This window comes from Thalassophryne amazonica, chromosome 17 (genome assembly GCF_902500255.1).
Source record: "Thalassophryne amazonica chromosome 17, fThaAma1.1, whole genome shotgun sequence".
Classification (NCBI taxonomy): Eukaryota; Metazoa; Chordata; class Actinopteri; order Batrachoidiformes; family Batrachoididae; genus Thalassophryne; species Thalassophryne amazonica.
In genome coordinates, this window is record NC_047119.1 from 31,156,562 (window position 1) to 31,170,988 (window position 14,427).

A 14,427-nucleotide genomic window follows, 5' to 3' on the forward strand; every position below is an offset into this window, starting at 1 on the left:
TTCCTCCAAACATGGTGCCTGGCATTCACGTCAGTGTGTTCAGTCTTTGTCTCGTCAGATCAGAGAATTTTGTTTCTCATGGTCCGAGAGTCCTTCAGGTGCCTTTTGGCAAACTCCAGGCAGGCTGCCACGTGCCTTTTACTAAGGAGTGTGTTCCGTCTGGCCACTCTACCATACAGGCCAGATTGGTGGATTGCTGCAAAGATGGTTGTTCTTCTGGATAGTTCTCCTCTCTCCGCACAGGAATGCTGGAGCTTTGACAGCGTGACCATCAGGTTCTTGGTCACCTCCCTGACTAAGGACCTTCTCCATGATCCCTCAGTTTAGATGGTCAGCCAGCTCTAGGAAGAGTCCTGGTGGCTTCATGGCAAAGCTGTGAATACGTATGTACATGTGATTTCTTAGTTTTTTAATTTTTAATCAATTTGCAAAAATTAAAAAAAAAAACTTTTTCCACATTGTCATTATGGGGTATTGTGTGTAGAATTCTGAGGAAATAAATGAATTTCATCCATTCTGGAATCAGGCTGTAACATAAAATGTGGAAAAAGTGAAGCACTGTAAATACTTTCTGGATGCACTGTATGTGTGTGTTTCTCTGTCACCTTAATATACACATAGTCTACATGTAATGTCTCCATCATAAATAACTCTTCAGTTGTTACTAAAAAATTACCAATGTCTTCATCCTCATAACAACAAATACATATCCCAAATAATTATAAAATGCAATCACCTTATCTACTTCTCAGAGAGAATACCTATGGTGTAAGTATAAAGTGTCTACACATTATTATTACAAAGTTCATGTATTCACAATTATGTGTTCACTCAAATAGATACTGGGCATAGCACTCAGACTTGATGAAGAGTTGACCTTGACACCAGAGGATTCTTTGTTCAACTCCTGGTTGGATATGAGAATGACTAAGGTTGGTTTAGCAAGGTCCTTAATGCCTGACATGCTACCAGTGTGCAGTATGACAGCACTGTGACATCAGTGTGTGTGTGTGTGTGTGTGTAAAGCTCTGTAGAAATGCAGTCCTTTGCCACATCCAAAACAAACTATAATTCTGCATTGTTTCTGTTTAAATTTATTGCATTATGCATCTTCTCTTCAGATAAATCTGCTGCAAGTACGATGATCCACCACACTTCATGGTGTCACCTGTGGCTCAAAATTCACCTGATGTCGTTAGATGCATTTGCGCTCATATGGGAGTACAGTAAGAACACATTCTGCACCCTCCGGCATGGTGGGCCATGAAATCACTCAGATCTAGCTTTGAGTCAGCATGACGTGTTTCTGTCATTTTAATTAGTACACTGTGCACACTCTGCAGGCAGGGAGACCTGAATGCACAAGAGACGAGCGCAAACATGATAATGTATTTTTAGCCGTATTGCTCCAACCTGCATCTCTGGTAATATTACAACTGAACTAATGTATTTTTGTGATTACAATCACACAGGAACATCGGTCTGAGCGCAAAAACTGAACAATGTAGACGTGATGTGCAGACAAGAGAGCATCAATAAAAGCAACAGAGATGCAAGCGATCTGACCTCATAAAACTAGTTTTCTAGACTCAAACCAAGAAGTATGACCATATGGGACGGGACCCTGAAACAGCTCCAAATGGGCCATGTTTGAGACAAACATGTTTAACTGGAACTAAAGTGAGTCTGACATTATTTTAACTGCAGCATCATTTCATAGGTCAACATTATTTATCGCTTTGATTTCTGTGCTGTGTTTGAGTGATGCTGGGTGACATGTTTCATCCTCATTTATTATAGTTCTTTAAATCTAAAGATTAAACAATTACAGTAGTGTTCAGAATAATAGTAGTGCTATGTGACTAAAAGATTAATCCAGGTTTTGAGTATATTTCTTATTGTTACATGGGAAACAAGGTACCAGTAGATTCAGTAGATTCTCACAAATCCAACAAGACCAAGCATTCATGATATGCACACTCTTAAGGCTATGAAATTGGGCTATTAGTAAAAAAAAAGTAGAAAAGGGGGTGTTCACAATAATAGTAGAGTAGTGTGGCATTCAGTCAGTGAGTTCGGCAATTTTGTGGAACAAACAGGTGTGAATCAGGTGTCCCCTATTTAAGGATGAAGCCAGCACCTGTTGAACATGCTTTTCTCTTTGAAAGCCTGAGGAAAATGGGACGTTCAAGACATTGTTCAGAAGAACAGCGTAGTTTGATTAAAGAGTTGATTGGAGAGGGGAAAATGTATATTCAGGTGCAAAAAATTATAGGCTGTTCACCAATCAAACAAACAGCTATGGAGACTGCCAAAACACAAAGTACTTGTTTTCCTGAATGCTTCCGAGTGTTTGTTACTTCCAAGTGTTTTGCCCCTCTTGCATGTGCACGTTGATCAGTCATGAATGCAGCCTGTTAAAAGCTTTGTATAGGCTCATTAGTATCCGTCTTTGATATAGCATCGCGGGAAGTTTCAGCTACACGTTCAGACAGCTGGGTAAAAATGGCATCGTAGAGAGTTCTAGGGGCACGATCATGGCGGCAGTTACAACCAGGTTAAAACAGCATGATGCTCTGGTACATAGAGCAGACGTCGCACATATCTCAATCCAAAACCTGACAGATGCACTCAAAAAAAAATTAATGCTGTGTTGACACATAGGCAGGATGCATTACGAGTGTTAAATTTGCGTCATTCTTGGCACATTCCGGACATTTTTAATGTGACTTAACGTATCTGTATAGGTTTCTTAATAGTGTGTGTTGGTGCGTGATATTCGTGAAGCAGGTTTTTGGCTGTCAGAAAAATCTTCCACAAATGTCACGCACCACCCTCGTTTTGCCTCATGTCGTGGAGGTCGCAACTGAGCATGTTGATCCGTCTTGATTAGTGGTGATCCTTAATAGAGCGTTACACCATTCTCTGACGTGCGCACAATTAAACCCTGCTGCACCGCATTCAGTTTCATTGCTGCAGTATGCTGAAGTAGGACAGTGACATCAAGTTGGCTAAACGTTTTGTTCTAATGCTCATCAGCGTGCTCCTGCAGGTGTTCCATCTGCTGCTGCTGCGCCTGATGTTTGGGAAAACGAGCTAGACGAGGGCAGAGTGTCCGTCGTCTTTTCTCTGTACGGAGCTCACTGAACCAAGACGCATGCTCGATATGCATGCATGGCCGTGAACGGTAGAACGTCCATAGCTCTTGAAAATAATATATTCCCAACTTTTTCCAAGTGTCTGCTTGGCAGGTCCACTGATGTGAATGAATGCTGAGCCATCACTTTCGAAGGAATGGTCAGTAGCTTCATGATTTTCACATTTCTAATCTGTTTCTGTCACTTTAAGCAGCAAGGAGTTGCTCCTTGCTGCACCTCTTCTCTGAAACATAATTTACTTTATGCAGGTGCAGAGTTGTGGATTCAGACAATATTTTCACCACCACAACTATGCACAAATGTTGCTGCCAAATTTGTTAACTTATGGTGGCGCTGTAGTGCAAAGCAATTTTTTAATTTTTTTTCCACAAATAGAAAACAAAAGAGCCCTGTTGTTGGAAATTTGTCTTTACATCATTTATGTGCTTCTGCTGTTTGTACTAATTAAGGTAACATGAAACATGTCAGGTTTTTAAATAATAATAAAAAATGCTGTAAAGATGTAGTGCGCAGTCACCAAACGCTTAATTTTGGATTTCTAAACTGTTTTTATGCAATAATTACACTGGTTTTATAAAGTAGAGTTGGTAATGTTCACTGTCTACACAGCCATGTTGATTGGTGATGTCATATCCTGCACTTGGGCTTCACCAATCCCAAACAAAAAAGCAAATCACAGTTCCTGAGTGAGAACTGAATGCAGTATTTTGTAATTCTTGTGTCTGTCAATCATCAAAAAGGCCACGGTTTTAGTATTTCTGTGCATGTCCCTCTTGAGTCAGAAATGATTTTTTTCCCCCAAAATTACCAAATTTCCAGAGGTGAGTCATACAAATGATGTTTATACAGAGTATTGTTACATTCACATGGCGTGTTGTTGGACTACTGACGAGATGTATTCAAGGAAGCGTTAACCAAAATTGCCAACTCTGGTTCACAGGTAAGCGGTTAACCCTAATGGTTAGCACCAAACACAAGCATCACACAATTAGCGACTGCAAATGCTAACTGCTAGCATACACCCTCAAATGCTAATGCTAACACATGTCCATTTATGCTATTGCCAACCGCTACCATATCCTTGCTTATGAGAACATTAACTATAGGTAGTTAAGGATCCTTTAATGCCACAGTTTAATGTGCCATGTCAATGTAAAAATTTCCAGTGCAGCATTTGCTGCTTTCACTCTGGAGTCAGTAGACCAATCATCAACCTCTGGTATTTTAGCGTTATTATAGCAGCCATCTGTGCCACTTCAAAATGCACCCATTCACCCCAAAATATAAAACTCCCCAGTCTACCGGTGTTGCCCATCTGCATTAGCTTCAACTGACAATGCTACCAGCTAATGGAGGTATAGTGGGTGTGTCAAAGCATGAAGTAGGCGTGCAAATCCACATATGGACTTGTGTGACATATGTCACAAGTCTAAAACAAACCATTTCAGGATTACATCTCCCTAATAACATGGTAGCTTCCTCTAGTATGGTCACAGGAAGGTGGGACTTTTAGAGTGTTTATGAAGAAACTCCAACATATTTAAATATTAACATGTAGACAAAAACTGGTGTGACCCCTTTAATGTTATATGATACATTTAAAATTGCAACAAAGCCATTAATGAGTATTGTATGGCCTAAACAATATTACGGTTGTTTTCCGTCCAAACAATGACATATTGAAGCTGCTGTCACTATCTTTGTCTGTCGTCTCTTCATTTCCTCTCTATTGCTGCTCAGTTTCTCTCATATTCTTCTCTTGCATGAAGCAGAAGAAGATTTCTTGCAGCAAACAATGAGCTCAGCTGCAAAAACTGCACGAAAACTTACGATTATTGGTGAAAAACAGGAGACAGGTATCATATTATTTATACAATCGTGATTTACACACAGTTTGGTGGTGTTTTCTGATGCCTGCAGATGCCACGTCCAATAAAAGCAGAACAACAACAAACATAAAGCTCATGTTGCTTTCAGCCACGTTTGGATCTGTGTGCGTAAAATAAGATTTACACACTTTAGTCCCGAGTGGAGGAAGAGTTGATGGAGGCTTTTTCTCGGGAGCATACCTTTAGGTGCAGTCGATTAGGACTGAACCGTGTCACAACATCAAAAACAGACTTTTTCTGCCAGATTTATACATTTATCCTGTGCGATCTTGGCAATGAGCTACAATGCTTCATTGCTAATCAGATTCAATTAATTTTCTGAAGCAGTTATTTAGTCTTTGCTTCATTTTTTTTCCTGAAGAAATTCTGATTTAGTGGTTGCAGCATTTTGAAACAATCATAGTGATTGAATCATCTCATTGAGCGTTTCGACACATAACCACATTTTCTGAATGAGCCGCTTCATAATGTGTTGTGAACATTTTGAAAACACCAAATCACTTTTGCAAACAAATGCAATAATTGTTTTGTGTATTGTGAAACAATTTTCATTTCGTGTTCGGGCATTTTGAAGCAGCAAATCATTTTCTGAAGCAAAGGTATAGTGTTTCAACTGCTTTCTGAAGTAAATGCTTCAGTTGCTGTTTGAGCAATTTGAAACAGCAACTCATTTTCTGATACATCATTTCAAGTTCCAAACATTTTAAAGCAATTTTCTGAAGCAGCTGTTCCATTAATTGTTTTGAATACTTTAACACATTGACACAGGATTGTTTTATGTTCCAAACACTTTAAAATGGTGAATCTTTTTGGTTCATTTGTTTCCCAAGCAACTGACTGATTTAGTGTATTGAGTGTTTTGGAATACTGAATTCTTTTCTGAATCAGAAGTAATTTCGTGTTAATTGTTAATTTAAATTTATTTTAATTTGAGTATTTTGAACGAGTGAATAATTTTCTAAAACAGCTGTTTCATTTAATGTGTTTAATAATTTACATCTGTTTCATTTAATGTTTCAAGTATTTTCAAAACAGTATATGATTTCCTGAATAAACTAGCATTTTGGCATGTCAAAACAGTAAATTTTCATCTGAAACAATTAGTTCATTAAACATTTCCAAACAGTAAATGGGCCACTGAAACAACTGATTAATTTCGTATGTTTACATTTTGTAACAGCCAAATGGTTTCTGAATCAGTTGGTTCATGTAGCAGTTCAAAACAGTGAATAATGTTCAAAAGCAATTGGTTCATATTGTCATGAGTAGAGTCTTCGGTTAGGAAGGAGTTTCCTCCAGTTGAAACTGCTCCTTATATGGTTCTTTTTCAGCTGTCATATTAAATTTATGGGGGTAATCAAGTGTTCTGTGATTATATTTCACTGGGTGTCTCGAAGACATTCACTGATGGTGCAGTGACAAGTTCATCAGGTAGGCCATGTCACCTTGGTTTGACCCGATTGCTGAAGAAAAAGAGTCTTTTGTTAGTATATGTAGTGCTCCTTTTTAAGCGTATGCCCTCTGGTCTTCATATCCCTCATCACTTCTGATATGCATGGTGTAGTGTTGTATAATCTGTGTACATATTTAAATGTGTTGATAAGTTCCCCCCATAGTCTCCTGTATAGTAGAGAGGGTAGTTGTAGGTTTTTCAGCCTTTCTTCATATTTCAGGTCACGTAGTCCTGGCACTCTTTTGGTTGTTACTAGTTTCCATGTGCACAGTGACCAAATCGGTGCCCCATACTCAATGGATGATGAAAACGTCTTTGTCCACATATTCAAAGGATCTCCACAGAAGACCCACCATTTCATTCGCTTTGGAGACAATGGATGTAATATGGCTTTCAAATATCAAGTCTTGATCAACAATGATCCCTAGGTCTCCTTCTTCTTGTAGTCAAGAAAGACTCTTTTTTGCAGACTGACCGCTAACCGCTAACTTTTTGTTAGTGGATTAGCTTGTCAGCTAACTTCAAATACCATCAGCGGACCAATAAGCATCCGCTAAATTTAGTTCCGCTAATTTAGTCTGCTAATGTTTTTTTTTTTTTGCATAGTTAGTAACATGAAATACATTTGTAAACCAGTGGTTCCGGTCTGCTACGTATTTTGCAGCAGTCAGGCAGCTGAGAAGAGCTGAGCTCAACTCTACCCCAGCGGAAGGAACCTGGCTACCAGGCTACCACAGAAAAGTCATTTACCTTTACAATATACAGTGGTCCAGCCATGAGGCAGATGTCTTGAAAAGGAAAGCAGGTTTGACTTATGGTTTTGATTTATACATCAAATTAATCCAGATAGAATAGCTACATTAATGTCAACTTTGTCATTTGTACAAAGTGAAAATATAACATAGCTTTTAATTTTAAAATAATGCACTAATTCTGAAGTTTTTAACATTAGCACACACAGATGCCCAAAGGGATTATGAGTAAACTGAGCTTCTGCTCACACTGATTCATTCATTTTTTTTTCTACAACCTCACTTCCAATGAAGTTGGGATGTTGTGTAAAATGTAAATAAAAACAGAATACAATGACTTGCAAATCCTCTTCAATCCTTTAATTCCTGCAATTGAACGCTGAGAAACATTGTTCTTAAACTGTTGGACTATTTTTTTCACTCAGTTGTTCACAAAGTGGTGATCCTCACCCCATCTTTGCTTGTGAATGGCTGAGACTTTTGGGGATGCTCCGTTTATACCCAATCATGACACTCACAATTAGTGTCCTCAGATCCCAAATGCTTATTGAGTGCTGTTAGAAGGAAAGGTGATGTAACACAGTGGTAAACATACCACTGTCCCAGCTTTTTCGAAACATGTTGCAGGCATCCATTTCAAAATGAGCAAATATTTGCACAAACACAATAAAGTCTATCAGTTTGAACATTAAATATGTTGTCTTTGTGGTGTGTTCAATTGAATGTAGGTTGAAGAGGATTTGTAAATCATTGTATTCTGTTTTTATTTACATTTCACACAAAGTCCCAACTTCATTGGAATGGGAGTTGTATGTAAAAACCAACACAAGTTACTGTAATGTGTGTGTTGGTGTTTACAAATAAATGTGCTTTTGCAAAATGCGTCATTTTTTTCATTTGTAAAAAAAAAAAAAAAAGGAAAAAAAAGGCATTTGCAAAACCGAAAAATCTGTTTAAGCTGTGATTCAGGTTGACAACAGTGTGATATAACTAGGTGCCATTCCCACAGCCATCCAGTAAATGGGTTAAAATGCATAGAACACTGCCATCAGCTTCCCCCTAATACTGTAGCCATCAACTTTTGCTAACAGGCGTTCAGTGGGTGCCTTTCGGAAATGAGTTACTCTCTGAAACGAGATTCATTAAAAAAAACAAAAAAACATCACTATTGGTGGAGTATCTGGGGATGTTAAAAACCTAAATCTGTGTTTTTTTGCAGAACAGTCACCATAATACTGTCTGGTTTGCCTCGCTTAGGTAGAGATCTCTATTTGCAGTGCTGACACACGGTATGCAAAGGCAAAATGATTCATAGTCTGGGTTTCAAAATATAATTTAGAAGTCTCTGCTTTTGGCTTACACCATCCGCCTCACAGGGGCTGAAAAGCAGCTTTTCAATTTCAACCCGATTAGTCAATGAAAAGCCAGAGGCATTTTGTCTTCTGGGGACAGAGTGAGCAATAATGTTCCCGAGGAAAATTAACACCAAGAGTTAACAATGACTGGAGTCTTATCTTACACAACACTGGCAAACAGCACTTAAAAATGCTCAAAGTAGAGTTTTCTATGAGGAGCATGAAAAAAAATTTAAGCAAAGAAAATGTAAAGAAATCTTTGTGTTATTTCAGTTTTAGGTCATTGCTGTGATGTGCACGAGTGGCTTTTGTTACCAGTAACTCCTTGGAGCATTTAAGCAGCAGAAAACTGTCCTATCGGTGACCAAAACCTAAACATGTAATGTTGCAGGAAATCTAAGAGCCTCTGTATACTGCAGAGATGTTTCAAACTATTTCTTAAATCTCAATATTAGAATTACAGTTTGGCCAAATTGCCCCCCCCCCCCCAAAAAAAAGAAAAAAGAAAGAAAATCACAAACCAAAAGGTCTCAGACAAATTAAGAAAATGGTCATTAAACTGTTAAGCCAGTGAACTTTATTTCATTACAATTCAAAAACTGTCACATTTTGGCTGTTAACAAAAGCGTCGAGCTGCTGCAGTGAGTCAGCTAGCTGGCAGCTACAAGGGGAATCCTCCGTAATGTGGAGTACAACATCTCACGTGTGAAAAGTCGGACTGGCTATTTACACTACGGGTGGTGCAAATATGGTAAAACTAAATCTTTATTTACAGCACAGTGGTGTAAATAGAGAACTACCAAATCTTTACTTGTACCATCATGATGCAAATAAGGGGATATTAAACTTCAATTTGTACCACAGTAGTAGATGTTTCGAATATAAATTAAATTTGTGTAGATGAGGGTGGTGCAAATAAGAGTTGAACTAAATCCTAATTTACACCTCAGTGGTGCAAATAGCCTTTTCCAGTGATAGTAGATCTTTGTGGCTTCCAGCGGGATTCAAACACTGGACTCCTCACTCACAAGGCCATCGCACTACTGGGTCAACCACAGAGGAATTCCCCCACCAGAGCAGCCAAACAGGAATCCTCCACCAGACCAGCCAAAGGGGAATCCCCGACCAGATCAGCCAAAGAGGAATTCCCTCACCAGACCAGCCAAAGGGGAATCCTCCACCAGACCAGCCAAAGGGGAATCCCCGACCAGACCAGCCAAAGGGGAATCCCCGACCAGATCAGCCAAAGGGGAGTTCTCCACCAGACCAGTCAAAGAGGAATCCCTGACCAGATCAGCCAAAGGGGAGTTCTCCACCAGACCAGTCAAAGAGGAATTCCTCCACCAGACCAGCCAAAGGGGAATCCCCGACCAGATCAGCTAAAGAGGATTTCCTCCACCAGACCAACCAAAGGGGAATCCCCGACCAGATCAGCTAAAGAGGAATTCTTACACCAGACCAGCCAAAGGGGAATCCTCCACCAGATCAGCCAAAGAGGAATTCCTCCACCAGACCAACCAAAGGGGAATCCCCGACCAGATCAGCTAAAGAGGAATTCTTACAGCAGACCAGCCAAAGGGGAATCCCCGACCAGATCAGCCAAAGAGGAATCCGCTCAAGTATTTGGTCCATCCTCCTCAGGCCAGTTACATGTGATAAAATCCCAGCCCAGTCTGCACTGGTTGCAAAATTCAGCCTCAACAAGAAGGGCACTCAATGGACATTGCTAACAATGAAGCTGTTCTCTCTCTCTTTTTTTTTTGTTTGAACCAGTGCATGCATCTCGGCAGCACGGTGGCTTACTGGTTAGCACTGTTGCCTCACAGCAAGAAGGTCATAGGTTTGATTCCCACCTGTGGCCTTTCTGTGTGGAGTTTGCGTGTTCTCTCCATGTTTGAGTGCGTTCTCTCTCGGTGCTGCGGCTTCAAGTTTAAATTGTCCGTAGGTGTGAGTGTGGGTGTGAATGTGTTTGTTTGTCTATATGTGGCCCTGAGACAGACTGGCATCCTGTCCAGGGTGTATCCCAACCTCGCACTCTATGACTGCTGGGATAGGCTCCAGCCCCCGTGACCCTTAATTGGACTAAGCAGTTAAAGAAGAGTGTGTGTGTGTGTGTATGTATGCATGCATGCATGCATCTCAACAAACATAACAAGGGGTACACTTACACACCACTGTGCCTCTGGGTCCAACGCCAAAGTTGTGCAAGGTCTTGAGGTATAATCTACCGTATGTGGACATACAGTGGGTTTTAGAGATTCTGCCCCTTGGTGGCCTTAATTACAGTTAAAACATTGATATGGAAATAAATGGACCACATTTATCCATCCATCTGAATCAGAAGCTCAAAGCACTTTACAATGATGCTTCACATTCACTCAGTCACACGCACACACCAATGTCAGGGTACTGTCATTGCAAGGCCATCACTATATAATTGGAGCAACTGTGGGAGTAAAATGCCAGGATCTGATAAGCAAACCGATGATGTCACAAATGCAAATGTGAATTGCACATCAAAATAGTGGAGTGGGCAATGGATTAAGCACTAAGTAAACTGAAAACACTGAAAAAGTAGTTAGTGGTGCTGGACATTTAAATCAGCTATGGCAATGATTTTTTTAAACATAAAAAAGTATACATTTTATTTATACAGTAATCATTTGTATTAATATTTTGCCTGTAAGTATCTGACAGTGTGTGTGTACATTCATGATCAAACTGTGGAAATTACTAACAACTGTGAGCTATGATGGCTGGATATAGCGCCATAGTCACAGGGGTGGCTCTAGATTTGAGTAAAGGGGGGCTGTGACTTGCTTGTCATGCCCCCCCCTTCCCCAGAAATTTTTTTAAATCTGTAACCTTTTTGTCTGCGTTCTAAGGCAATGTTTAAAGTTAAATATTGACTCTAGTAATTGTTTTCAATGTACAATTTTGATTTTAAACAGAGGAACTCTTCTGAGGACAGTGACTTCAGTCAAAAGAACTAGTAGTTTTTCCCCCCCCCAAAATTATTTCAGAAGTATCCACCAATGGATACTGGAAGGGAATTAAAAAAAAAAAAAAAAAAAAAATCACTTTTAATTTCACTATAATGTCACAAAGTAAGGTCATAGAGAAAGCCATAAGAAAATCTCATTGTACTGTTACAAAACTGAAAAAAGGGAAGGAAAGATTCAAATCAGATCTGAAACCTGAATCACCACAACAACTGAACCAAGTATTTTCACGTGACCAAAGCATTCATGTCTCCACATATAGCTCAAGTCTGTTCTCCAATTATTTGAGACAAAATATCCACAAGACAGAACCTCCACCCTCCTCAGATAAGTGTTAATTCTAATAATATCAACTCACCATGTTGGCAGTCACATAATATTCACTTGAGGGCCACATCCGGCCCCCGGGCCTCCATTTGAGAGTCCCTGTGACAGTAAAACTGGACTAACTAGTGATAACTGTAATTTATTGCTAGTGATGATGCTGATGTTTGCAGTGGTGGTTATAATGACCAGGACTGTCACCAGAGCTCCGATGACATCATCGTCTTCATCTCCATCAGTCTGGCTGCTGCAGTAACTCCACATTAGGAGCCTCCAGTGATCCACCACAGCGGACCTGAGAGGTGATGAAGAGCCGAGGCGCCTCACAAATAACCTCCCTCCGCTCGTCCTCCTCACCCATTCACCAGTCTGGATCTCATTAGCGCGGATTAAAGCTTGACGATGAATGGACGTCGCTCCAGAGGCTCGAGTCCACTGAAGTATCACACCGGGGTCAAAGCGGACTGATTAAAGGCTGCGCACTGATCTGCACCTACAGCCCACATGCAGGACGAGACGTGCTCACCAGGGAAACACAAAAACCAGACTGACAACTTCATTAAACCAGCTAAATGCTTTAAAACACAAGCCTGTCGTTACAACTGCGCGGCGGCGCACAAAACCCACATCCAGAACAGAGAGCGCTGCGCCGTGCGCAAACCGCAACCCAACTGCATCCAAATGATCAACTGCAGGATCAGTTCGTACCTTCATTGCGCCTCCCGTTTGAGGAATCTGCCGAGTAATGGGAGAACGACGACCATCGCCAGCGCACAGGGAATCAAACCATTACGTCTTCCCTCTCTCCGGCTGTCTGTGAGTGTGGAGTAGGCATAACGTAATGGCCAAAAGCAGGCACAGCCAACCACCAAACGCACAAAGGGGCTGGTATCTTTAGCAGCCAATCCGCCTTAACACATCAGCAGAGTGGGCGTTCGGTGGCGCCGTGCGTAAAGACGCATGTGCGAGCCTGACAGACGCATCCTGCTATTTCCCCAGCGTCGATTTACTCTTCTGAATGAGTGCATTGAGCAACAAAATGAGTCTACTGCAACGAATATCGATCAAATATTTTTTTCAAATGCGTTACAATTTGTTTTCTTTAAATTTATCGCGCAGGATTTATATTTTGTGCACGAAACCAATGTTCTCCTTCGCGCCACAGCTTTCCGACCAAATGCAAATGCGCCAAATTTAGTCTGTGCTTGTGCATACACGTGCACACAAGGAGGTTGCAGTCTGCAGTCCGCAGATAATAGAGGACTTTTCTCCCGCTGCCGACAGTTCCCGCTGAGCGCCCGCAGGGGGCGGCAAAGCGCGCCGCCACAGACGCAAACAACTGAGCCTCAGGGGAGAAACTGCTGCTCAGACTGTGGAATCAAATCGTTATGAGTGGGTGATAGATGCAGCAGTAATGCGGGCGACAGACTGCATCCAAAAGCACGTGAAGACTGCGATAAGACAAACAGAATATTCTGTGTCCTCCTTTTCCACTAAATCGAACACTGAGCCATGCATTTTTATGTAGTGATTGATTGATTTAGAAATTCCACATAAGACCTACAATAAAATACAGTGTGTTAAAATATATGCATGCACATTTATAATGGAATTTCAAGGATAACACAAAAAAGTCGACTTTTTGTGTAAAAAACCTTTCGGCCGCTTGGGTGCGCTTGTTGGACTATTTTCCCTTTTACTTTGTTGGACTATTTTTTTTTCTCTTTTTTCTTTCTTTGTGTTTGTTAATTGCTTGGATGCACGTGTGCAGAAATAAATTCAATTAAAACAAAAAAAAAAAATAAATAAAATAAAAATAAATGCTTATTTCCATTGTGGTCTTTTACATAAAACAAATAAAAAATAAAATAGGCGGCAAAGACTGGTAAAATATAGATAAACTGAAAATAAATAAACAATAAAAGAATAAAATAAATTACGAAAAAGACAAAAAACAAAACTCACCGACTAGAACAGAGAAAGCAGTTAAAATAAGACAAATTTACACAAAATGACTGGCTTTCTAAAACACTATGACTTTACTATTCTTAAGTTTATCACAAGTTTGAGCATCAGATGGCAGATAATTCCTTTCTTTCCAAGGTCTTTTTATTAAACACTCAAATGTAATGTACAATACAGATTATGTAAAAAATTACAATTATTTTTTAAATTTTCTTTCCATTAACTTTAAACAATAAATAATAGATAACAAGCAGCCAGCTGCTAAACAAATTATAACAAAAAGAGACCCACAGAAGAAACCAAAGGATAAAATGAAAAAAAAATATATAAATACAATTTAAAAAAAATGAGGGGCTAGGATGGATAGGGAAATCAGTGGACTACTCAGAGGCAGTAGTTGTGGATCTCTCAAAGAAATCCAGAAAAGGATGCCATAACTTATAAAAATTGTTTTCAGATCCACAAATTGCGTATCTGATTTTTTCTAAATCCATGCACATTATATCCACATTATATCTTTTACCCATTG

At 39.9% G+C, this 14,427-nt stretch overlaps 1 protein-coding gene across 3 annotated transcripts in view; it reads right to left on the reverse strand.

Annotated features, from left to right (window-relative positions):
- The window catches only part of rnf34b (ring finger protein 34b), a 58,548-nt gene extending 45,593 nt beyond the window's left edge, over positions 1–12,955 (reverse strand). For 2 of the 3 annotated variants that reach the window (XM_034192087.1, XM_034192086.1), the window contains exon 1: positions 12,642–12,955. In XM_034192087.1, the coding sequence (XP_034047978.1) occupies positions 12,642–12,647 (6 nt within the window). In that variant the 5' untranslated portion in view covers positions 12,648–12,955. The remainder of the gene's footprint in view (positions 1–12,641) is intronic. The other variant, XM_034192084.1, reaches the window with a different exon arrangement.
- Between the last annotated feature and the right edge of the window lie 1,472 nt (positions 12,956–14,427).